This window comes from Xiphophorus hellerii, chromosome 19 (assembly GCF_003331165.1).
Source record: "Xiphophorus hellerii strain 12219 chromosome 19, Xiphophorus_hellerii-4.1, whole genome shotgun sequence".
Lineage (NCBI taxonomy): Eukaryota > Metazoa > Chordata > Actinopteri > Cyprinodontiformes > Poeciliidae > Xiphophorus > Xiphophorus hellerii.
The window spans coordinates 7992972-8020485 of record NC_045690.1 but is presented as its reverse complement, the minus strand read 5'-3'; the positions used below and the strand labels follow the sequence as shown (position 1 = coordinate 8020485).

Here is a 27514-nt window from a genome sequence, read left to right as displayed (position 1 = left end):
ACCCAGTCTACTGAGCTTCTCATGCAAACTATTTTTCAGTCCAACACTCCTAAGAACAATTGCAAACGACGACAAAGGAAACATATCATTGCGATGATGTGATGCATATTATCACATCATATGCATCACACTCTGCTTTTTCCGGCAGTGTCGGAAAAATCACTCTGTCTTCGGCCCAATTTCTGTCTGCCTTTAAGACTGCCTTTTTGCCTAATCTGTGAACATTCATAAACTCCAGTCCAGTAAGTGGCCATAATGTTCCTTGTGGGATAGTTTATTTGACTGGGAATGTTTGTCACCATGCCTTCTTGCAGCCCGAATGTCAAATCACTAGAGGATGCAATATTATTATATACTCTATCACTTTGGTTGTCTAATAAGAAATGTACTAAAAATTAAATGGTGGTTGTTGTTTATTGGTGGCTAATTTGGAAGTGATGACATATATGACCAGACACGCACAATAATAAATATTAACATGATGTGGTTTGATGAATCCAAAATGGATTTGGATCCATTTTGAGTCCAATGTAGCCAATTTCATTCAAAACTGCTGGTGTAAACGAAGGAAAAAATAATGATTGAAAGCTCAATATGTCCATGTGCACTGTGATTACTGTTTCCATGGATACCTTACCACATGTCAAACTGATTCCACAAAGTTACATGAGAGGCAGAGCCGCCCACAACACACCTCAAAGCATCCCTCTGTTCCAGTTTCAAACTGGTTAGTCTTCATAAAAAATTTTAAAAGTAAAATAAATCACAAGCAGAACTGAGCTTGTACTTTTTTCTCCTTTATCTAACTAGTTAATGATCGTCTGTTGTTGTCCTTGAAAGGATAACAAACGCCTGCAGTACTGTGAGATAATTAGCCAGACACAAGATTTGCCGATTGCGGCAGGTAACCTTACAGTTAATCCAAAAGGCTTAAAGAAACACCGCCTACTAAGCATTTTGCATACAGATATTCTAAATCAAAGACCATACATGGTGGCAAAGATGGTTTAGATTGTCTTGGAAATTTACGGTGATTAATTTTTCAGAAAACCTTACTCTAAGTACTTGTAAAGTACTGTACAACGATTTTGAGCTGTCCCCAATTTATTTATCTTTGTCTTTGAAGCAGCCAGACTTTGTTTTTGTAATTCTCTCAAGTGGATCAGATTCTGTGGGTATTCTGGAAATCATGGAGACCAAATGCAACAACAGACAAGTCAGTGTATCCAAGAGCAGCCCCCTCCCCCCTGACTCCCTCAATCAGCTCTGACTAGCCAGCAGCAATTAGCAAATACCTGGTGGAACCATGCATCTACTGAGCCTATTATACAAGCTACTTAGGAGCTGTAGAACTCATAATACTGCTTCATTAACGGAAAAGCTATCAGTCAAATACTCAACAAATGTTACCTTTATGAAAGAGTAACAAGAACAAAGCCATTGTTTAAAAAGAAAGCCGTACAAAGCCTCATTTTCAGGACTAAGCTAACAACTGAAGTAAATGAGATCAAAAATATACATTTTGGCCTACAGAAAACAAATATTTAAGCACAATCCATCTTGAGAACACTCTGTGGTTAACCACAGTGGTCTCAGTATCATGATGTGGGAATGCATTTGACAAATTAAGGACAGGGAAAATTGATATGTTGAGATGTTGCTACATCTATGGCAGCTGTAAGAAAGCATAGAGGCTTCAAAAGACAAATGTTCCTCTTCAACATTTTCTAGCTGAAACACTGACTTGCTTTAAATTAAAGCTAAAGCTTGTTTACAGTTGCCTTTAATTGACATATTTGATGTATATTGATGGTTTTTATGACATTTGACAAAATTTAATGTTTATTGCTTGTTTCACGATTAGCGATCTTACGATGCTTTTATGATGTAAAGCACTTTGAATTGCCTTGTTGCGGCATGAAATATGCCATGTATGACTTGACCCTAAACATATAGCCATTTCTGCGATGGAATGGTTAAATTGAGGTTAACTCATGCATTAGTATGGCTGAGTTAATGTCCAGGTCTAATGCTAAAACTGAGAATTTGTGGCAATACTTGAAAATTGATTATGCTCTCCATCCAATTTGGCTGAGCCTAAAACTGGGCAAATATGTCTCTCTATGGGTAACGTTTCCTAAAAAGGTGCAGGTGTAGCTCTAGCTCGTGTAAGTCTGTCTCATGAAATCACAATATTAAGTGATTTGGCGAAGAAGCCAAAGTAAACATTGCTCTCTACATAGTAAGGTTACAGGAACCGAATTGAAAATGAGTGAAAAATTAATCACGTTCCAAAAAAAGTTCATTTTCTGTGTGATCTGTCATTAAAAACATGGCCAGTGATGACCAAGTTTAGATTCTTGTTCATAAAATTTTATAAAATGAGTAGCAATCTAGGACTTTTTTACAGCATATTCTGTTTGATATATTGATATCTCTCTTTAATGGGCAGACTCTCCCTATCTTGCCTTCCCTCCTTCAACCTGTTTTTCCATCCATCTTTCACTGCTGGCTCCATCTCAAAGCCAGGCTTTAATTTTGATCAGCGATGAAATGATTGCCCACCTCTTTCAATTCTTCTTTTCTCATGCCCCCCCACCCCCATAGTTGTCATAGAAACAGAGGAGTGTGTGTGTGTGTGTGAGAGAGAGAAAGAGAGTGAGAGATTTTGTGTGCTACCACAAGCATCTGTGTTCCAGTCGATTCCCTCAGTGGAGAGATTTATCACCCAGACTAAGTTAGGAGGTTGTGTGTGATGGCCAAATGTGTGCTTCCCTGTCTGCCTTTGTAGTTTCCTGTGTGCACACCTTTATCATCTTCTCTATTTACACACAGGAACAGTATGCGAGGATGTGTGTTTTCCCTATTTTATATATATATATTTTTTTATCTGCTTGCGCCCAACAGTGTGTGTAATAGGTCCCCTGTCCCCTCATCAGTCCCCCATCACACACTCTCTAGCTGGCTGGATGACTTTAGATTGAGTGTTTGGTGGCTTAGGCCGACCACAACTCTAATCCTCTGCACTCAAACAAACGTAAACACACACTGGCACACATATATAAGGTCCCAGGTCTCTCCACTATTAGCCAGGGCCAAGGGAGTTTATGCGTGTTTCTGAATGACTGTGTGAGCGTGCATGTTTGGAGGGGGATTGCTCAGAGACACAAGAAGGGGGAACGAGCGAAACTAACCCAATTTCCTGCTCCATTTCCTTTTCACGCGGCGGCTGCGTCCCATTCCACAGCGGGCCGGGCTGAACACCAGCCACCCTACAGCCCGAGGTCACGCCTTTTACCTCTGAGCCACACGCCAGAGAGTAGGGGTGGGGGTTGGGGGCTCAGTTTAAATAAATCATGGGGCCCCAGCTCAAAATTACACAGGAAATTGCTATTTTGAGTGAAATTGAAGTTCACTAAAAGTTTCAAGTCGACTCAGATCAGAATGCTGCTATTTGATAGGAGCAACTTTGAAATATTTATATGTCCCGTCTTTTTTCTTATCAATGCGAATTCCATCCTTAAGAACATGTAAAGTAATATACTTGCTGTAGTTAAGATTTGATGTGCTAAATCTTAGAATGATGGGCAGAATTTATTTATTTATTTTTTTACTTTTGAGCTGAAAGTAAGTAGTAAAGATTTAACTTGAGCACTGCTGTTGATTGATTGATTGATTGATTGATTGATTGATTTCATTTCATTTTCTAAGAGCATTGATTGATTGAGAGGTGGGACATTTTGCAGTTCTCTAAACAAATGCCCCTTTGTGATACAGGCCCATGCAAGTAAAACAGGACCGTAGTAAGGAATAGTCTACAAGCAGGTTGTGTCCAGTTCAACATGATCCTTTAAGGTTCAATCACAGCAGATTTAAAATCTGTGAAAAAGCACTCAGCCGTTTGTGTATAAAAAAAATACTTTCTTTACAAATACATTCAACACAACTCTTGCAATTGTCTACTGTTGCTGAGAAGGAATGCAGTGAGTCTATTCCAACTCAGTCAATATTTTAAATGCCGTTGTCAAGTACTGATCTTATTTTTGAACAATATTCTGGCCCTCAGACTTTTTCATCAAAGGGATGTTACAGTTACCTAGGGACAAATGCATCACCTAAGCAACCAAGAAATTAAAGCATGCCCTTATTACCTTTGCTGAAGCTAAGCAAGTAGCAAATTGGTACAAGACAAACTGGTGCAATTAACATCAGATCATATACAGTATGTATAAATGGATAAGGTGAATTTTGATAGAAAATATCAGATAAAAGCAGAATAAGGAGGGCAGCGATCAGCCTGTAACTGTGGAAAGTTATGAGAAATGGCAAATGACAATAATTTGGCAAGTTGGTGGAGCTAGATTAACAAAACTATTCTAGCCAGTCTTGAATTTGTGAAGTAGAAGTTGATCACACTAGAAAGGTACCGGAAAGCTGAAGGTAATACCTCCCAATTTGAGCAATATTTTTCCCTGAAAATATTGCTCAAGACAAGTAGAGGGAAAATCTTTAGATTCTACTGTCAGCATACTCAGTGTCACTAATTTTATATGCAAACCAGCCGGTGTGTGCAACATAATTTTTTGTTGTTGTATATGTGATACAAACTGATCAAGTTTTCATTAATTCCTCAACTAATTTGTAGTTTGTAGATGCTTTTTCAAGGCTCTGTACATACTGTAACTCATATGTGACTTTAGTTTTACATTGGTTCATGGTCTTTGTTATCTCCCGAAGCTTTTTTTTTTTCAGAACAGCAGAAGAAAGCAAGAACAGCAAAAACTGTTGGTCAGAGAAAAGAACAAACTGCGAGTTAATTAGATCTGGAACTCTGCCTTCACCATAAAGGCAGCGTGAGTGTGTAGGAAAATCGCTGCTTGTTTTCTTTAACACCATTTCCTCTGCAGGCTAGCCTTGAACAGCAAAGCTCTGCATGGTTTTGCTCGGCAGAGTGGAAAGCCTCAGTGTTATGGCCCAGTTGGGTGCCAGCAGTCGCTAGCCAGCAAGCTAGTCACCCTGCTGATTGCGTTAGGCAATTAACATGCTAATTAAAAATCTCATTAAAATAAGGGAGGTATAAGAGAATGACCTGAGGCAGGCCGCTGGGCTTCATTTAGGTCAGGAAGACTCAGGGGTTTTCAGGGACTGTGTGTATTTAAATATGAGTGTGTTCATGCTGGCTGTGCTCCTGGACCATTGCTTCACTGTTTGCCTGTTAGATAAAAAACGTCAGATAACAAGGAAAACTCAACTGGAAGCACACGTTGTTCTTTGGGCTTAGAGAGAGATCATGTCTGGAACTTAGGCTGTTCAAAAGACTGTACATCAGATTCATACTCATAAGAATTTGACAAAAGAGCCTTATGTCTTTTTTCCCCCCTTTCTTTAGAAATGCTTCTGAACACAATGTGTGGCTGAGCTGCTTAGTATTTTATTGGTGTCTGAACGCAAGACATTAGAGTTGCTATTAATTACACCTTTTTTGTGGGGGTTACATTTATTGCCTTATTATTTTTTCATTATTTACTATCTATTTATTTATTTATTTATTTTATTTTGGAAAAAAAAAACTTTCTCAGTTTTTAACCCCACAAAATAAAGTGATAAAGTTTTGCATTTGAGGTATAAAGTGTAGAAAATGCCCCCTCCAAAATGACAAAAAAAGAAGCTAAAATCTAAATATATTTATACATTTACAAATAAAGTTTTCAGAATTTTGGATATTATTATTATTGTGTACTTACTATGCATTATTTAAGAATTTTTATTGTCTGAATTTTATCTTTTTAGCTGTTAAATTATCTATGCAATGAAATCAGAATAAAACAAGAAGAAGGATGATTAGTCTTCAGGTTAACATAGACAGGCCGCATAGTAGTCAAACATACACCAAAATCCAAAAACAAAGCAGAGAGACAACTTCTAATACCAGAGTACATTTAAAAGCTTAAAAACACCTTACAGCTCTTTATTCCTGGCTCGTCAGCAGTCCCCATGTTTTTCTCTGCAGCTTTTGATGGATGGTACCTTGCTGCCATCCATTACAGAGTGCCAAACCTCCATTTACTGTCACCGAACTTCAAAACTTTGGAGCATTTTTAAAAGCTGCAATGATTTTAATTATGCAGACAGGAGATGTTCTGCACACGTACAGATCTTTGCAGAAACACTGTTGTGACTTTTTTCACAATGAGAAGAAAATTAACAGATGAAATCATAAAAATGACATGGTTAATAAAGAAATTGATGTAAACAGATTTTTATACACAAATCTACAGATAATGTCAGCAAATCCCAGACACCTTATATGCCATTCATCTTCATTGGAGTAGGTCATATAAACTTCTAATCCCATTCCATAACAAGTTTGGATCTGTTGGGAAATTCAAAGTAATATGCAGTCCAAGTTACTTTCAGTTTTATTAAAGTTAAATTCAAGGGAGATTGTGTTTTGCCTCATTAGATCCATTTAATTTATTGTAAATCCAATTTAGCATTTTGCATTATTTATTACATAAAAACAAAACCAAAATTGTAAAGGTTCTGTATAAAAACTAATTCCATGATTCAAATGGGTTTTAGAGTCACTTTTAACTAGAGTCAATGCACAGCTTCAGTTATTACAACTGAAAACCAGCGATCAGGCCCGAAACCTAGGAGTAGTGATGGACTCTGACCTGAACCTCCAGAGCCACATAAAGACAGTTACGAAGTCGGCCTTCTATCACCTGAAGAACATTTCCAGGATTAAAGGACTAATGTCTCAGCCAGATCTAGAGAAACTCATCCATGCATTCATCTTCAGTCGTATTGATTATTGCAACAGCGTCTTCACAGGTCTGTCCAACAAAAAGTCAATTAAACAGCTGCAGCTGATCCAGAATGCTGCTGCTCACGTTCTCACTAAAACCAGGAAGATAGAGCACATAACACCAGTTTTAAAGTCCCTACACTGGCTCCCTGTAGCTTAAAGAATAGACTTTAAAATACTGTTGTTAGTTTATAAATCACTGAACGGCTTAGCACCACAATACATTAAAGATCTGCTGTTGTTGTATCAACCTTCCAGACCTCTCAGGTCTTCCGGTAGTGGTCTGCTCTGCATCCCCAGAACCAGAACCAAACGAGGAGAAGCAGCTTTCAGCATCTATGCACCACAAATTTGGAACAAGCATCACTCCCTTAGATCATTGTAAAATAATTGTTTTACAACTGTGACTCCAAATTATTACAACACCACGACCAGGCTTGACTGCTAGTATAAAGCGTTTGTGTTGATTTGCACTTTTTGGTGTTCACCACACATGGTGGTGTACATTAAAGCCAAGCATCTCCACTTTGGTCTCTTCTGTTTTCTCCAATAGTCCTGTGGTTAATAAAAGAAAAACTTTTATCAGTGCCAATTTTAAGATTAATAGTCATTCATATGCACTTGTTGCAGCTCTTGAAACAAACAATGTACTTAGAGATGCAATGGAAGGTGAAAGAGCCAAATACATAGTAGAATATTCAGAGAAAGAATATCTGAGAAACTTACAGGGAGATAACAGTAGGACTCGGAGAGATAAATAGAACCCCATTAAGCAGAACATCTTTTCCTTATCATGTCACTCTGTCAGCTTCACTGTGTCTGAAACTCAAGGCTGTTCACTTATGAGACTTGCCTTCATCATTTACCTCTGCCCAGCGTCAGCTTCATTTTTGTGTCTGGCCTTCACTGAACAGACAGACACAGAAAAGCTTTGATTAACCTAAGGAATGCTTTCACTTGTTGTTCGTTTATATCGTCTTCTCTCTCTGTGCCAGTTCCGCTTTGTGCTTCACTTCTTCATCTTTTTTTTCATGCCTTGCATCTTCTGCCTCAATTCTAATCACTTCTTTTTTTGATCTTCTTTTATCCAGTCAGATCTACTGCATAGAAAATGCCCATGGTCAGCTGGTGCGTGACCTGGACTTCAATCCCAACCGGCAGTACTACCTGGCCAGTTGCGGAGACGACTGCAAGGTCAAGTTCTGGGACGTCCGTAATGTCCAGGAGCCTGTAAAAGTCTTGGAGGAGCACTCACACTGGTGGGTAGACCACAAGGGGAAATCCTTGGAGGTCCTTGAAAGGGAGATAATTAATTCCCATATTGGTCAAAAGCTGCTTTGTAAGTCAACGATGCACACAGGCAAATTCATTACCCTTTTAAATTAAGAGTTGGAATTTAACTGTATATGCTCTGATCTTTAGTATTCTTATATAAATTATTATGGATGTTTTTCATCTCTGTTGTCTTTTCTTGACAAGAGATTCAGAGTCTTGCAGAAACATTGTATCCTTAATGGAGGTGTATTTCACTTTCAGCTGCATTCCTTAAAGTGGGGTGCAGGTCAGTTTTCCATTGCTATTTTTATACATTTTAAGGAAATTGGGTTTTATGACTACAATAAATATCTACAAGCAGGAGCTCATTTAGTTGTTTTGGCTTGATCATGGGTTCTAATGGATCATATTTTATTAGAGTAAACTGACCCATACTGAATTGGAACAAAAATAAATGGATATGGTACTATCAGTATTAAAAGTGATACACATTAAAATGATATGTTAAATCTGAGCGTTTTTATAAGCGTTTACCTTTATAATTCAGAATAATGCCTTACTACAAAGAAAAATAAACTGATATGCAATGGTTTAGGTGCAATCTACTTACCCCTAAGAAATGAAGTTCAACTCATTTTATTTCTGTAGCAACAACATAAAGAAAATGAACAAGTTATTTTAATTCAGTCACACATGCATTCCAATTGATCCTGGTTATCAAAAGGTGCACTTAGATCAGTTCATTATTCAAATTAGTTTAAGAAGTTTTCTATCTAAGGAAACCCAGCAGATTGCATCAAGTCATTGACTTGCAGCATTTACTCCTCCTGGATGGACATGTATTGAAAACAGACAGTCTCTTGCTTGTGTCATTTACACCAATCCCACATTTTGAGAATACATGTAGTGACAGTGGAGACAAAAATAAAACGCCCCCTTAATAAGAAGAAACCTCCAGCATAACCTGGCTCAGTACAAGCGGCCATCTGCTACGACCGACTGGGAGTTTGAGAAGACAGAGCAGAATGCACAAAAAAGAAACAGGAGAACTGATTTAGGAGTACTTTATATGTTATTAAAAAAGCAAAAAGTTAATAGCAAAATAGAGAGAATGCTTAGTTGGTGGCATTATTTCAGCCGGCGCTGCCCTCCAGGAAGGTATCACAGCCAAACAGAACACCAGGTGTAGCTTCTATGGAGAGGAAACCAGCTGCCGTCATTCTGTGCTCACCTTGTGATTCAGTTCATAAAAATGTAACTAAAGCAGGTTTTTTTGTGTTGTTCTCGGCCATCTTTTTTTAAAAATTTTTTTATAAAGTTTACAAAATATTCACTTTAAAATTGCATTCATTCCTAAAGCAAATAGCGATTAATTTTCAGGTAAATGTAACATTTTGATTTGGGGAACAGTGACTGCATAAGAAGCAGAAGTAAGATCGACAGTGTGGAGGACAGATACTCAGGCATGTTGAGTAAAGCACACCCACAATAGCAATAAATAAGATAACTCATTTGCTGGACTTGTGATTGGTTTCCTGTTTCATTAATTGCTTTATCTCATAACTAATGAAATACCCTGACTTCTCTTGATGTAATAAAAGGCAGTAATAAACTCATTACTAATTAAATCCACTGCCAGTCCTTTGGTTATTGAGGAGTGGAGGTGAGTCGAGCCCCGGGTTGTCTTCTACTGAGGCTTCAGGCGTCGCTCTAAGCTGAACAGCCGACTGCAGATGTGTCGGTGTAGGAGACACGCTCCGTCTCTTCTGTGAGCTGAATAGATGATCAGCATGAGCCAAACTGGGATCCAGCTGCAGCGCACACACCCACACACCCCAACAGCGGAGCAGCCACACACTTTGTCGACGTGCACACACCCGCACAGGAGCAGACGTTATCTCTGAAAGAGAGGCAGGCTCGGCAAACATATCCATAACTGTAGATTGCAGCAGATGGGATGTCTTCTGATGGGAGATAGGTGACGTGTGTGTGTGTTCACTATCATCTAATCTGTGTTTTTGCAGAGCTCTCTTTTTATCTGTGTGGCCACATGCGTTTGTGTGCCTTCCCTCCCCACATTTCTATAAAGCACATTCTCATTTGTATTCGCCTGTATGAGCACCCATCTTCTTCTGTGCGCTGCGTTTATGTGTGGGTGTTTGTCGTGCGCGCTCATTTGTCGGAGCGCAGCCAGGATATGGCCTCGGGGCTGCTGGGGGTATTAGGGACTATTTTTTAGCAGGGAAGCGGATTAGCAGAGCGCAGGGAACGGCGTGGCCGAGGCTGATTTTTCTGTCAACAGCCTCGGTTATCCCTCAATCCCTCCCTGTGAGGGAACTGGGACCGCACTCTGAGCTGCGCCTCGGGCTCACAAAGGCACACAAACACACAAAGATCGAGTGCACAAAAAAAGAGGAAAAAAAGGGAAGCAACTAAGGGAACGAAGGGACAAAATGGAGAGAGTTATGGAAGGGAGATGAGGAAATTCAGAAAGAAATAAAGTAAGGATTATGGAGTTTTTCATTATGATCATCAGAACATGTGAACTGAGCTCAAATATAGACTGCAGGCTTCCAAATCCTTATTACTGGCATCTAAATACTCAAACAGAGCTATTTTAACGCCTGCGTGAGAGCACTGAATTTTCTGCATGATGTGTGTGGGTGGCTGAGAGTGTGCATGTGCGGTCTGCTCATACATACCGTCAACAAACTATCTCAGCATCCAGAGCTTGCTGCGGGGCTCTTCACCCACACACGGCTTTCTTCACAATCATTTTCGTCATATGCATAAATGTAAAAAGAAAAAGTGCTCCCCACATTGCTGCGCCGTCTAACTCTGAATGAATAATGTGTGTCCCAGGGTGTGGAGCGTCCGCTACAACCACAGCCACGACCAGCTGGTGTTGACGGCCAGCAGCGACAGCCGTCTCATCCTCTCCAATATGGTGTCCATCTCCTCTGAGCCATTCGGACACTTGGTGGACGATGAGGAGCTCAGCGAGGGGGAGGACAACCACCAGGAGGACAAGTAAGAACAATTCTGGGAGTTTTAACAACTCATTAGCAGCGGCACCTTTCCTGAGCATTCTGGTTTATGCTGGTGGTTGGTGGGTTTTTAGAAGGAAGGAACATGGGATTTTATTTTTAATAAGAAGCTTATTAAAGTAAACTTAAGTAACAGAAATGAAAGAAGTTGAGTGACATCAACGAATTAATAACATCTGACACTCAAAATGAGCCTTTTTGAAGGAAGCCGTAACCTTTCCTTTATTGGTAGACTTGTTGATGTGCTGGGCACCATTATCAGATTAAAAGCTGATGAAATCAAATTATATTTAAGCTGTCAGCAAATACCATCATTTTTACATTTCCTTTTTAGTTCTATTCAGTATTGTAGCTCACAATGGTTATATTAATATGAATTTCCAAGACCAAGAAATATGTAAAAATGGATGAAAGGAAAAGAAGGAGCGGAGGAATGCTACCAAATTTATGAGATTATTTTCATAATGCCATATTTGTGCATCACTTTATAGCATAGATATAGACAAAGATAATCATAGTTAAGTCTCCAGCTCCAAGTCAAGTTTATGAAACAAAAATAAAAAAAATATTGTATCCAGATAGGAGGAAAGTAGTGAAAATAAGTTTCTTTGAGACTTAAACCGGCACCCTACCAAGTGATTTTAAATGCACTTTGTGTTGAACCTGTGATTCACCAGAGTATCGGCAGACTACTTACGACAAAATAGTTTGAACCGCTTAAACTATCTAAGTATTCTAGTAGATGTTGCAGTTTGTGCTCTGGTTCTGACTGGCATTATTTCAGGCAATTGGTCTTCCTATATTTTTCTGACAACCGTTTTATTAGAATGCTTACTCATGTGATCCAGAATCATCTAGTAGATTGTAGCCACAGCTGTAGAAGTATGACAGATGTTGTAAGGCTCTGGTCAATCTCCAGGTCTCAACTTGATCGAAATGCTGATCTGGAGCTTTGGGGGGGTAACTAAGAGGAACCCCACAATTTCCTCTGCAATGTGGAAGGCAGATAGTCATGTCAAATATAATTGCTGTTGTCAGATGTGCTTTTACAAGTCACTGAAATCATCCAGTGTACTAAGTTTCTTTCTCAGTTTTTTTTTGTTTTTTTTTGGCTTGTTTGTTTGTCTTAAGCTAACAGTTGTTTTTTGTGGGGTTTTTTTCTTTCTGGTTGGTTTCCTTAATTCTCATGAGGACACTGGGGTCCTCATGGACCAATTGGGTAACAAGTGAACATTTTGGGGCTGACAATCGAGAGGTTTAACCTTTTGGGTCTGATCTGCTTTAATCCTTCCCAAAGGCTTAGAAGGGTAGTCATTGCACAGACACAAGTCTTCATCAGGATTAAGAAAAATATTGTCTCTGCTTCTCTGTCTTTAGTTGTGCAAAGGGTCTAATGAAACAAACTGAGATACTCAAGACTGTAAGGAAATATTCAGTGTATATTTGAACTTTTTCCTTCAATAATGGTCCTCCTAAGATTAAAGCTGACAGCCAGAACCCCTCTGTCTCACAACACTTTGAAACTCTCAGTGATAAAAAGGAAAATATTAAAAATGTGTTACTGTCAAAACACTTCAGGAGACTTTTTTTTTTTATCTCTGTAGAGTTAGCAGAGTTGATTTGAAAAAGTCAGGAAAATCCTCTGTAATTGTTACTGTTCACTGCTGTCCAAATTTGCTGCAGTCCAACATCCATTATGGTCCCCCTCTCAGCCATAACTACCAGCTCTTACACTCAATGGCCAACTCTCATCCACAATTATCAACTCTTCTTCCTAATTACCAGCACTCAGTTTTACTTTTAACCCTTTCTCTGTAGCTGTTGTTGACCTACTGTCCATATGTCCTACTCAACAGTACCTTAACACAGCGTTCAATCCTCCACCTGCAGCCAGAACATCTGGGATAAAGAATTTTTTTAAAGGAAAAAAAAAGAAGAATCCTTTTGTAGGATTCAGTGCGATAAGCTAATTTAAGATTTCATCACAATCAATTGTAATCAGAAAATGTCATGTTTTTCTTGTAAATTTTAGGTAAATCTACTTGAAGGGAGTTGCTCATTTGTAGTTGTTCTGGATATTTGACCTCATATAAAAATCACAAGAAGTCTGAAAACCAGAAGTTTGTACTCTGGTTCCACGACAAGGGAGAAAGAGAGGACACTTAGAGAGAAAAAGTGGAGATGGGCAGGGAATTATCTTTAAAAAATAAGTATTTTCATCACTTTTATCAAGGCAAGTCCTCCTCGTTGGATAAAATGAAAAACTGCCTTGTTCCTTTTAACTTATAAAACTTTGATTTTATATACTAGCCCAAGACTGTTTTTTTTTTATTATTATTACGGCTCCTTTAAACTAATTTTCAATTACAAGTTTTCACTTAAAGATTCCTAAATATGTGACCCTAGCTGTGTGATCTATGGCAGTTTGTCGGTGGTTAAACTGTGCAGCCACATTATCCCTAAAAGCTCTCAATCCCTGGTGTAACTGAGACCAAGCCCAGTATTTGTTAGGATCACTCAAGAGCTCCCACTTGTGCTCTCTCTTTCTGTTCTTTCTCACTAAATGTATACAAGTGACACATTTAAGAGCGATTTTATTTTAGGCCACCATCCAGAGGGAGCAGCTACTGTCAGAGTAAAAACGTAAATGTGTAAAATAAATCCAAATGTTTAAATCATTGTTTTCCCCTCAGGAACGCTTGCAGCCCGGGGGTTTGAGGGGAATTTGAGCTGGCAGTGATACTGGATCATATTCTTGAATTGTTATTTATTGTCTCAGTATTGTAGCAGCAGCAGAAATGTGTAAGCACTCTAACACGTTATTGGTTGGCAGATTTTTTATTATATTACTCATAATTTAATACCCAAATTTAATGTTTGATAGTTCAATTTAACTTCTGAAAGTTTTGTGGAAATAAAGTGAATAAAATAAAATAGTAAATTTGCTGTTCTTCCCCTTGCTAATGGTGCTGTTGAGACTTGATTTTATGAATACCATTTAATACTCGAGACATTTTCACAAACTCAATCTGCAGAATTCTACTTTGACAGATAGCAAATCATGAAGCACTCCTTTTCAGTGTCTTAGATATTTCTGTAATGTGTTTTTGTACTGCAGGAGTAAGGAGCCCCTAAAAGACAGCGTGGTGTCCACCTACGAGGAGCATGAGGACAGCGTATATGCAGCAGAGTGGTCGTCGGCTGACCCATGGCTGTTTGCATCGCTTAGCTATGATGGGCGCCTGGTCATCAACAGGGTTCCCCGAGCTCTTAAATACCGCATCCTTCTGTGAGAAAGAAAGCTACCCCACAAGTGTGACTCTAAAACTTTGTCTGATGTTCTGTAAATATCTAAGTCTGGATGTTGTAGCATTGTAAAGAAGGAAATATCTTGCTAACTGCCATTAAAGTAAAGTCTTTGAATCAAAGTGTGCCTAATATTTGAGCTCTTAAAGTTTTATCTGCAAACTGTGTCCTAACACATTCCAGTTTTGCTTGCATTTCTGTTCCAATGCAACTGATTTAAAATGCCCAACAGGACCTAACATTTGAACAAAGGATTTCCTAATTTTATATATTTCAGTGTCACGTTTTTAAATACCTGAGAAGTTTAATTAAAACAAACAAATACTATGCAATTTCTCAAAGTCTACCATAGAAATACCAATTACCATAAACTATTTAGGGTAATTGGAGACTTAATTTTTCCATCTCTTAGAGGACGACCTTCCTAAAGCACTACTGATACTCGTCTTAAATTATCACAATGTACTTGGTTGATTCAAACTTATATAACGTCAGAAAAACATAATGGTTATAATTTTGCCATAACCATTGTCTGCAATAAATGTGAGAGGGAAAAAGGAACACTTTTACATTATTTTTTCATTGTACTGAAATATGAGAAAGTTCTGGCAAGAGATAAAATTCTGGCAAATTAAAGTACTCTTAGTTTCACATTGGTTTATAATAGGCTTACAAAGAAACCACATTTTTTAGATTTGTATGTATTTATTTGGTAAAAAGAACAATGACACTCTGATAGAAAAATATGAAAAGACCAAGAATACTACCGTAAATAGATGTTTGCCTAAATTATTTACAACCCCTCCATTAGAGAACATTAATTATACAAGAAAGCAAAAACAAACAAGAAGAAAATCATCTGATTTCGGACCACTTTATTCACAAATAAGAACAGACTTGACACACATGAAGGAATTGTCGGGAAATGTGCAAAGAGTAACTCTGGTCAATGATCAGTGCCACATATTTTTTATTTCGGTCAGTTTCTTTCACCCAAAATAAAAGGTAATTCATTAACCTGTTCCCCAATCAAGAATTGAGTTTGATGGGGCGCAGTTTGGTTTGAAACAGCTAGTGAGTTATTATTGTTATACGTCTCATATTATTACCATGTTCTTTTCAGTGACATTATTATAGCTATATACTGTATGTATTACTTTTAGTTTCGTGGTTTCTTGGTTCTCTATTTTTTTCTATCTTTTTGCACGTATAGAAGCAGATGCATGTTTACTTTGCATTAGATGTGACTACAAAGCAATTTCTAATAAAGTCTGTATTATACAGTTCAGACCAAAAGTTTGGACACACTTTCTTATTGAATTCAATGAGAAGGTGTGTCCAAACTTTTGGTCTGTACTGTATATATATGATTATTATAAGTTTATGTGTAAGAAGCATAATTTTAAAAAAAACAACAACTTAATATTCTTTTGTGTCACTCCGCCACAGAGAGTTGATGGTCTCACTCCCACATAACCAAAACAATGAGTTAAATAATAAATATTCAGTGAGAATTTAGTGTCAAATAAATGGAAATGTAGTTAAAGTATTTTCTTAGCTAAAACTGGTCCAGCACTCAATTTTAAACAAGTGTTGCACTCTTGCATCCTCACCTAATGAGCCGTACTTGTACCTGTCAGTTTCCTGGAGCAAATAAAGATTAAATGTGTTTCATAAGCTGTAATCTTTAATTCATGCTTACCCGTCGTGATTATTTTTTGTAGATTTTCAGCAAATTGATGTCCTAATTTCATGAAGACTTCGTGTTGTCAACCCACAGATTGTAAAGTTAAAAATATTCCCTTGACTCCTGAAATTAAGTTTATAGTTTTCTTTTTTTAATTTAGAAAGTTTACTTGTGTAAGATTCAGACAAAGTACTCTTTCTGGTTGATGGGAAAACAAAACGAAAATCATTGATGCTAGCCTTTTGTAATGAGTCTGAGGCTCTCAGATTTTAGATGAACTAATTTACAGTGTGATGCATATTAGATAGATACAAAACTAGGAGATATTCAGTTTTAAGAGTGACATTTGTCCTTTTTAACTCTGGAATTTGTTTGAAGCTGCATTAGCCTGGTTAGGTATACAACCACACTTTTAAACTAATGTCTGCTGATGCATGTTTTAATACGCATATGTTTTCATCTTTTGTAGGGATCTGTCAACATCCTAAAGTTTCACTTCATTGTTTCAAGCTCTACTCCAAGTTCTTCATATCTATCATGGTGTTTTTTTCCACAGATATTCATCACACTGATATTCTTGTGGTGCATTTTTTAATATTGTTTTCTAAAAAATGTTTGTTTTCGTTTATAATTGACATATTGAGGAAAAAGATGAAATGATTTATCAATGACTTACATTTTGGAAGAAAAACCTGGTATTTTAACAGCTTTGTGCAAACTGTTGAAACCCACTATACATCAGAACCTCATAGTTTGTTACTGCAAAGATCAATTTTAGTCTCATTTTACCAAAACAATCTAAATCCTAAACATGTTTAGAGTTGAGGAAACCCAAGAAGTAAAGCACAAGTTTTAAGAATGTCAATGTCAGATAAATTCTCATTTTATCTTATGAGAATTGCTGAAGGTACAAATAAAACGTTATTTTTTTAATCTGTTTCTCCCCCACTGTATTATTTCTACTCAAATGAAAGGTTTGATTTTTGATGTGAGATGAATTTATGCCAGGCTTTCTACCCGTCTTCACCATTGTTGCCTATAGGTGTGGAGTGTGCTGTACAACACCTTACCGCCAACCAGTGTCTCAGTCTTGATTTTATAACAAATGCAGCCACACAACTCTAAAAGGCTTCAGGGAGAGGCAGCTTAATTCATTACTCAGATCTCAAAATTGCTGTTGATTTTGTGTCTATTGATTTTTGAATTAACTTTCAAATAGTTTTATTGATTTTACTGGGAGTGCTTCTGTCCAATACAGACTTAAATGCTGCTGTAAATTCAAACTTAACAGAGCTATGATGCACGTTTACTTACAGGTGATTGAAATGATTTGCTATGGGTTTTTTTCTTCTGTCTTTCCATGAATTGAACATGGTATGTTATTATTCTGTCTGTTTTGCACCATCTGTATCTCGCTGCATTTTCACTCATCTCCCTGCTGCCATCCACATGCCCGCCTCCTCTGAGTCTGTAGGTGCTGCGGCTGGTCGATAGTGACAGTCCGAGCCTCTGTGATAGCGGACATCATCGACAGGCCTCTTAATTGCAGCTTGACTTCAGGGATCACACTTTCACATGCTCTCACACACAAGAGAAGGGAGGGAGGGACATGGACACTTCATTATCATCAGTTCTGTGGCTGAATCCTGAATCTGTTTCTCTGACTGACCACAGAACCGGCTCACAGAGAGCTTCTATTACCCTGCAGTCAGAGATCCGAGTAGAAATGCAGCAATATGTCATGTTGTTTTTAATCTGTACCAGAGTGTGAAAAAACCTGACAGAGAACAACATGTGAATCTTTCTGCACATGTATAAACAGTGTGCGTGAAGGAGAGTCAGAGCTTTCCTTCATAAGGAACTTCCAGCAGCTGATATGAGCTCAGCTTTGTGACCGATCGTCGATCCGTCTACTAATAACAGCCGAGTTTTTGCATTTGAATCAATGAGAGCATCTCTTTAGCATGCCTGAAAGCCTTTCCCTGGACAAATTACATTAACTATGACGCATCGATTGTCAATGGGGAGATTTGGGTACATTATTGAAGGCAGTTTAAATATTCTTCCAGGGCACCAATAGAGCTGGAAACCAAAACCTGGCATCCACATATGGGATTTAAATTAGTCATTTCAAAATTTTTGCTTAGTCTTCTAATGTCACTGGAGGATTTTAATCAGTAAAATGCCTTGGCAAAGTATCCCCATTCCTTTAGCCTTTCTATCCTTTGTCACATTACAATTATAAATTTCTATGCATTCGTTAAGTTTTAATTTAACACATTAACACAAAGTACCACATAAGTGTAATGTGAAAGAGAAGCTATGTTCTTTTTCAAATTTTTTTGTAATTTTTTTTACAAATTTAAAGAAGTATTGAGCGCATGTGTTTTCAGCCCTTAAATAAGATTCAGTGCTACCGGTTTCTTAAGTCACCAAATCAGTAAGCAAAGCCAAGATTATAGCTGATGGACTCAGAGAGGACATTGGTGAACAAGCAGAGTTGGATTGTTAAACAGAAAACATGGAAGAGCTGCTCTGGTCAGACATAGCTTTGCATGCGTTTTTTTCTGCATGCAAAACGTTACGCGTAGAGGAAAATTCTACGAATAGAATATCATAGAGTTTCCCATACAACTATGAAGTTGTTTAAATCAGTGAGTGTTTTGGTTCACCTAAAAGAAGTTCAGATTTCCATATGTTAAGCTACAGATCTAGAACGTAGCACTCAAAAACACTTGAGATATCTATTTACTGTACGCCATGGGTTAATGCAAAATGAGGCAACGGTCTTACTGTCTTTAATCTTTGACCCACTCTAACAAAGAGGAAATGATGAGCATGTACACTCACTTCCTTAAAAAAACACTTTTTGGTGCAGACAAAATGAACAACACTACAAATTAAAGTACTTCTCTGTATACATTCTGGGCTAAATTGAGAAAATTGCCATATTAGCATAAAACTGGTGTTTTATATATTTTTATATATATATAAACTTCTGTTCATTGTGTCTTTCAGTAAATATTTTTACTGTCTCTGGGACATGACACCCACCATATGAATCATATCACTAAGAAGTGAGTCTCTGCGTAGCATCTTGAATGGAGGTAATTGCACCTGAGGGTCGCCCGGGTGTCGTTCTCAGAGGGTGGAGGCGGAATTGGATTCAGCGGCTGTGGAAATGAAATAGAAAAAAATTAGATTTCATTTAATTATTTATTCATGTCGGCTAAGCAATATGGAGCCACCTGGGGTGTGTGTATGTTTGTGTGGGAGTGGGAGGGGGGCTTCAGGTGATTATTACCTTTGAGAATTTGACTCATTTGCATGGAGGGGAGTTTATGTGACCCCCTTGAAATGAAAATTATTCACAAACAGGCCGCTCTCTGCAGAAAGAGGAGGGAGAAAGACAAAGAAGAGAAAGTGGCTGGTAGTGAGAAGACTCCCATGGGAGAAGACGAACTGCAAATGTATGTTGAGGATTGTGTGAAGGAGAGAAGAGACAGGGTAAATGATGAGTTAATGACTTCCAGATTCATGCAAATCCATCGTTTTGTGTCCGTTCTTAAGTGTCTGTTAGTTTTTATGAGAATACAGTGATTCCAGAGCTGGAAGGGACTCCAAACATGAACATTTACAGGATCAGAAACCTGTGGAAAACTAAAAGTAAACAAAGCCTGTGAAACAGGCAGGAATTTACCGTACAGGAGAATTGGCCTGGCATAAAATCAGTTAGCTGTTAACCTAGTTGCACCCGAGCCGCAGAGCGCTCTTTGTTGGAGCGTTCTCAGGCTCTCAACTCCGGAGCAGAGGAAGCCTGGATGAAACACAGTCCCATCACGTTTGATGTTGGCTTGGCGCATGCAAGGATGACTACTTAACACTGACAAGCAGCCTGTAGTCGGGGGGGGGAAATCTTCTGTGCGCCGTAAGCTACTTATTTATTACCCGAGGAGATAAACTACTTTAGAACTGGAGAGAACATGAAGCCATCCCTGATGTTACAGGAGGAGCCTCTGCCTGTTTTTTGGGGTTATGTTTGCGAAGAAAATTGAACGGCCTTTGCCAAAGCTGTGAAATGTTCTTTCCATGTCTCTAAGCCATATCAAGTTTTTCTGCCTACAATTTATACAGGGATGAGAGAAATACGACACCACAATATGTATTTATTCATTTATTTGTTTATTTATTAGTTTATTTATTCATGTATGCATATAAACACAAAAATAATATTGTGGCTTTACATTTTACCTACTCAAGAGTAAACATGCAATATTCAAATGAACCAAACAAAGCAGTCTGACTTTTGCAGTGAACAGATCTGTAGGCTCACAGCATGAATATTTCACCACAAAGTTTTGTGGTGAAAAACTCCCCCCCCCCCAAGAAAAAAAAGCAATACATAATGGTGAAACAATGTCTACACTCATCAGTCAAATAAACCCAAGCCTTGATGTCAACACCCCTGTGCTTCATATTTGGCATGCATTTTTAAAAAGAATAAAAAAAGATTTTTGGGCAGACTTGGATTTTATTTTCATTGTTCTCATTTTTTACATCCTTTTTCCTTACCCAGCCTTTGGCCACAATTTTATTGGTCCCGAAAACCACACAACTCTTTGAATTTCTTTAAGGTGTTTAAGGGATAAATAAATTTTAATATTTGTAGCCGATGTCATTCGTCTGAAATCAACCATCCCTTCCTGCTGAATGAGTGAGAAAAGAAGGTTCGGTGAACAAGACTCTATCACGATATGTCTATCTTCTTTCCCTGGACTTATTGTTCCTCAATTATGGAACAAGCACAGAGTCTATCAGTGTTATTTATGAGCCTTTGCTACCACAACACACTTATAATTACCTCTCCAAAGCCATAATTGTGCTCATTTCTCACATCCACCTTAGACACTCGCCACCCAGTTGCCCTCCTACTGTTTCGGTTCAGATTTTGAGAGCCAATTGCCACAGAGAGACATTGTGGATCAGATTGTTCATTGGGATGCAGTACATAACAACAAGTTTAAAGAAATAATTTAGAACTGCTTGATCAACATATTGTGTAGTTTTGGTGATTTAACAGTCCGATTTGCAGAAAAAGTCAGCATTTGTGTCTCAGGCTTTTGGAACGTGATCGGCCAGTGACGGAAATAAACGCTGAGCCCGTCACCGGCGTCCCAGCAATGCAGACTGACAGACTGTATGTGTTTGATCATTGGTGCGTGGCTGGGGGACAGAGCAGGAGCAGGGGCCGTAGCGACTCTCAAACCTTTTTGTCAATCACCAGCCAGCGAACGGCTCACCATGAAATCCATTAAAACCAATTTAGCAAGAACTGCACAGCTCGGAGCTCCTCTCCAGTCCATGGTGAATTAATGATGGTTTTCAAAACTTTGGAGCTTTGAGTTTTTGGCTGAATATATATATATATATATATTTTTAGAGTTTGAGGCGTCATTAAGTATTATATGGTAAAAAGAGCTCACTGTCGGAGGCATTTTTTTTTTATTCTTCTGGAAATATGTGCCCTTTACACTCTTTCTGTTTCTTTAGTGTTGTTTTGATGTTTCTTATTTGCTGAAGTGCAGCTTTGTTGAATGTTAATAATGGAAGTTCCCAAGGCATACAGCTGAAAACAAATAATTACGTACTCTATAAAATATGCTCTCTATTTGCTCTAATTTCCTTTTAAACTATAGAACTTTTTTTTAGGTGTCCTTCGATGACCTTCTCATGAAAGTTAACTGGAATTTATCCCCTCCCTCATCACAGAACTGTTTGGAGTTAAGCTTTCACGCTATTTTTTTCCATGCATCTTCTCAGCTATTCAAACCAATATTACATGGGATTTAAACCAGGCCTTTGTGATGTTCACTACAAATCACTGGCCTTTTTATCCTCAAGCCTCCTAATTTGCTGAGAGTTACTGTTCATGTGAATATTTAATTTTATCATGATGCCATCAATGCTGTTAAGTGCACTAGTCTATCCTGCAACAAAACACGTGACAGTGGTTATTATTATTAGTTTAAAACGTTAAAGTTTTGTCCTGGAGAGTATTTCCAAACTTTAATTTGGCATTTTAAGTTGCTTTTGGAGTAATGGCTTCTTCCTCTATGTGATTCTGCACTCATACTGTGTGTCTCATAATGACTTTCTCCGACCAGCTTTAATTCACTTCACAAGGTCTTTCACTTTTGTGAAGTGAAAGACATTTGATTTGAAGTTGATGTACACATTTTGCACCAAAATAGGTTAATCTAGGGACACAGTACCTATGTCCTTCCTGAGAGTTTCACTAATATATTGGTCGAACATTCCAGTTATTTTTTTACTTGGTTTTAACTGCAATAGCAGGTGAAAATGGCACCTGCCGGTATTTGGAAATAGTGCACAAGGATGAACCAAAGTTGTCCAAATGTCTCTTTGGATGTTTTCCCATAATGTAGTTAAAAGACACAGTGTATTTAAAAAGGTTGCACAATGTATCACAAATATATAATCGTCACAATATCAGTGTGTACATTATTCATATCACAGAGGTCTATTTGGAGTGCAATAATTGTTGGCTAATACTGTATATTCCAAGTGTTCTGAACATACATTTAACACACCAATGTAATATTTAGTCATTTGGACAGTCATATGATCACATCAGAAACAAATGACAATGCACAATTGTCTTAAGTCAAAGAGTGATTGGAGCATGTGTGAGAAAGAGAGGAAAGAAGAAAATAGGCATCTTTCAAATGTTTACAGAACTCTGATGGTCTATAAGGTCTGGTCTGAAAGTCTAAACCTGAGAGAAATAATGAAACACCGCATTTTTTTGGTTCCAACATTAATGAGGAACTTCAGATACAATGCCATTGTGCAATCTCTCTGAAATCTTGAATAACTTCCTGTTTAAAGAGTTTGGAGTTGCCTTAGCTGAAAGATGCCACCAGCAGCCACTGAAGCAGTTTGACGTTTTGAAGTCTGAAACAGACGAGGTGAGAATTACAGTCTCCAAGACTGTAGGCATTAGTTGGCAGCTGGAAAGTGGAGAACTGGCTGGTCCTGTCTGTGAAGGGAGCTAAGAGTTTTCTAAGGATGCGAAAAAAGAAACCAAACAGAAAAGTATTTCACAGCTTGCCTGGGAATGTTTTCTGGAAGACGTAGCTGAGAAAAGGAAGGGAATCTGGATGATAAATGGTCTTTCTGTTGAACTGCTTGTTGCACGTTTCACTCCTTTGTCAATGTCTGTGCTCTAATTAATGATCAGTCCATAAAAATCAAATATTGATGAGATATATAGTCAGAGAACTTACATATTCAACCAAATTATGGCATATTTGTCATGTTTGGTTTCATGTTCTTATTTGAACTTTTTAAAATGTCTGCATGTATAGTTACAGAAGAACTCATTGTTGTAGGATTTCTTATACTTTTTTTTTTTTTTACCAAACAATGTGTCTGCAAGAAAATAAAAATGTGCAATATCAGTCTTCTTCTGCACACATGGGAGTTAAATTTATTAAAATTAATCAATTTAAAATTTAGTAATTTTAAATTGATCTGAAAACTACCTGTGTTTTGTATGTTTTTTTTTTTTGCTTTCTATGTGAGTGTTTCCCTGCAGTTTTCCTGTCCTCTCCTGACCCCTCGCTGTTCTTCTGTCATGCTGCTCGCTCACTCATCCGCTGATTCTTCACCCCTCTCCTCTTTGCTCATTCGCTCACATCAGACTTGTCATCCGGCGCAGCGCGCTCGGACACACTCATGGGAGCTGCCTGACCCAGATCTGTCTCCTCCTTTGCCCAGCTGACCACACACACACAGTCAGCCACAGATGCACTTGACATTTGGGTCGCTGACAAGACATCAGGTGAGGACAGAGGAGCCCAGGTGACAAGGAGAAGCAGTGAACCTTTGCCGTGATATTGCCCTAGTGAACCCCTGAACACAACGCACACACATAGTGGACACACACACACACATCTCCACTCTGAATTAGCCTGTCAAGTGAACAGGAATTGAGGTGGTCGCTTCTCAGCTTTGAAAACTAGTGAGTGACTTAATTTTGAGGTGCTTCTCTCCCACAACTTTGATTAAGGGGGGAACGGGTGTCTTTGGATACATGCTGTTCTTTAGTTTACCAATATTCAACCTGAAGAACTGAAACATAGACTGGAAACTATCAAGTCTATAAAAGGGATTGAAAATTAAGACTGCTAAAAAGCCAGAAGGGGTTTTATTCCTGCTAAAACTTTTTACTAATATGCTGACAAAGAAAGAAGATGCCATTTAAGTCTGAAATGTAGTATGTTTCTCAGTAGCACTTTTGTCTCAAAACAATGGATTTGATTACAATATAATTTGATGTTTGTGTCTCTGTAGTCAAATCAGCAGCTCCCAAGCTGAAAGTCAAACTGTATTATAAATCTTAACCAAAAAAAATTTGCAATGAAATATGTGCATTAAAAGTTTTCCGTACTTTATAGCAGCAATTTTCAAACTCTGAACTCAGATCCGAGGGTGCACGGAGGAGCAGTGAGTAGCACTGTCACCTCGCAGCAAAAAGGAAGCAGGTCCTGGGTTCAAAATCCACCCTGCGGTCTTTGTGCATGCATGAGTTCTCTCTGATTTCTGTGGCCTCCTCCCACAGTCTAAAAACTTGACAGTTAGGTTTATTGAATACTCTTAAAATTCCCCTTAGGGATGTGTGTGCGTGTGTTGTATTTGATACAGTGTAAAGACCATTTTTCTAGCACGTAGTACATTGTGGGGACTGACTGCTTCTAATGGGGCCTGAAGTCCGAGCTCCATAACATGAACATCTGGTTTTAGTTTAGGTATGTACTGGTAATAGTTCAGTTGAGATAAGAGCCAGAGTTAGGCTATAAAAATGAATGGAAGTCAATGCAAAGTCCTTGCAAAGATAGAAAAACACACACTGTGTGTGTGGCTTTTTATTTGATACATTATAAGGAATAATTTCCTAACACATACTATTTAGTACTACAAATGTAGTTTTGGTTTGCTGCTCATCTGTTACAGAGGCAGCAAATTTTTGGTTTGCTCAAAAATTTCCAATGAACAATAAGAAGGACTATACCAATACATACAGCAGGATACTAATTAGAAATCTCTCTTTTCAGAGAATTGTCTGAAGCTGCCTGAAACGTAGAAACAAGCAGGTTATTTTAAAATGTAACTGTTTAATTTTATTCCCCGTTACTTAATATTGTAAATTGTTCCATATAGTACATTTATTTAAAAATAAAAGTTTTAGTGAGTTGTCTTTTGCAGGATGCTTTCGCTCATGTTTCTGAGAGTTGGTGGAAAAAGGTTCATTGAGCTCATGGTAGTAAATTTTGAACGGCAGACTAACCTGCAGCTGGCGAACATGTCAATCTTTGTCAATCAACAGCCCACGAACAGCGCCCCATGCAACCCATTAAAACCAATTTAGCCAGAGCGCCACAGCTCAGAGGTCCACGAACAGTCAACCCATGGTGAATTAATGATGGATTTTCAAAACTTTGGTGGTTTGACTTGATTGCTGGGTATTATTTCCAGCACCTACAGTGTCATTCATGATTACGTACTGAAAAGGGAGCTTAGCGAGAGATCATTTTTGCAAATACAAATTGGGTTTTTCTGATTGTTTTAGTCTTTATAAAAATAATTCAGTTGCTGCTGTAAGTTACTGAGGAAAATGACTGACTGATAGAGTGTTGTCTTCCAGTAAGGTATCATTGAACTTTTTCCTGCTTAAAAATAAATGATTTTCCCATCATGGCCTGACAGTCCACAAAACTCTTCTAATTTTGAACCTATGTCGGGAGGCATAATTTTGGAGTTAGTCCAAAGCACCCTATAAATGGAAAATCCTTAGATCTTTTTTATGAAGAATGTGTTTTACACTTTATGCTTTATGCAGAATTGGTGCTCATGTAGAAAACTGCTCTCACTTCTGATTACATGACAAAAAAATATTAATGAAATTCTAGTCTCAGAAAGTCAGACTAAGTCAAGTGAGAAGTTTTAGAGCTCAAATCAAAGTTAAAATCTGAAGTTATTGTTTTCCACTGAAGTGTGACTCTAGTCCGAGTCAAAACTCGAACTGGGATCTCTGTGGGAGTTTCAAAGTGACGGTATGAAAAAGTTTTTTCACGAGTTTTCACCAATAGGTTTGGGTATGAACAGACCTAAAACTTCAACGGTCATTTAAAAATAGCTGGCGAAACTCTAAATCACACCAAGCTTGCAAATATTGATACAGATCTGATCCCAAGCAAAACTATATGGTGATGACAGGAAGTCAAGCTTTACTTGGCAATATCTACCTTTAACTCTCTACACTGCGTCAACAACTATGTCGCTTAACAGACAAGATGACATAATGATGATTCCTAATGGTGTAACTCTCCCAAAAATGAGGACGAATTTCATTCATCAATTTACTGCTTCAAAATTAGCAGAATAATAGCTAACACCATTTTCAAGGCTCACAAAAAGTACCACCAGCTGACAATGCACACTTTATAAGATCCAATGTGTGAACACAATGAGGTGGTGGTGCTTAAAGACCTCAGTTGTGATAAAGTCCAGAGTGCCATCAAAGTGTGAGAGTCGTTTATCGCTCCTTACTGATTTAATTGAGCTTGTGATTTCTCCTTCTGTACTCTTGGAGTATGAAAATAAGGTGACATTTTTGCCACTTGCAAATCACAACGTAAAGGATAAAATAATGTCTGGAACAACAAAAATGAAGACCCAGCTGTAATTAACCTTAATCAACATAACAATTTGATATTGTTAGCCTCCAGTGTGCATTTACCCACAACATTTAGCAACCTTTTCTTCTTGCTGTTGCAGCCACGTGACTGTGCATATTTAACCCTGACTGGGTGCAATGAATATTTGATGGAATATATGATCAAACTAAATTTAAATGTGCTTCCATGCCATGCATGCTCTGTATGTTTGTGCAGAGGGGGGTCTCGTGTGATGAAATCTTTGGAATCTGGAAATGTGCCGGCCTTCATGCCGTCACACCCGAGCGCTGAGTCTTTCCGCCGGTCCTCTCAGCGGTGAATTAGCATCACATTCAAGCCGCCGGGAGCCTCATTCATAGCTGTGACAATCTATTCTCAGAGGTGCATGCTCCTTTATCCGCTGTGGCCTGTGTGTGCGTGTGTTATTGTGTGTCTGCCTGCTATAATAAGCCTCTGTCTCTGCTCCCTCCCGCCAGCCTTCCAGTTCCACTTCTCCGGGAGATGCGGGTGGAGGAGGAAGTGACCTACATAGGCTGCATATCTCTCTCTCTCACCCTCTCTCCCTCTCGCTCTAGTCTGCACTAGCTTCCTGCATCTCAACCATGTGTGTGCGTGAGAGAAAGAGAAA

The 27514-nt window shown here is 38.3% G+C and overlaps 1 protein-coding gene across 1 annotated transcript in view; it reads left to right on the top strand.

Annotated features, from left to right (window-relative positions):
• The window catches only part of eipr1 (EARP complex and GARP complex interacting protein 1), a 52517-nt gene extending 37956 nt beyond the window's left edge, over positions 1-14561 (top strand). Inside the window, exons 7-9 of the mRNA XM_032546834.1 lie at positions 7903-8070; positions 10949-11116; positions 14252-14561. Coding sequence (XP_032402725.1) covers positions 7903-8070; positions 10949-11116; positions 14252-14426 — 511 coding nt within the window. The 3' untranslated portion in view covers positions 14427-14561. The remainder of the gene's footprint in view (positions 1-7902; positions 8071-10948; positions 11117-14251) is intronic.
• The last annotated feature ends 12953 nt before the right edge of the window (positions 14562-27514 follow it).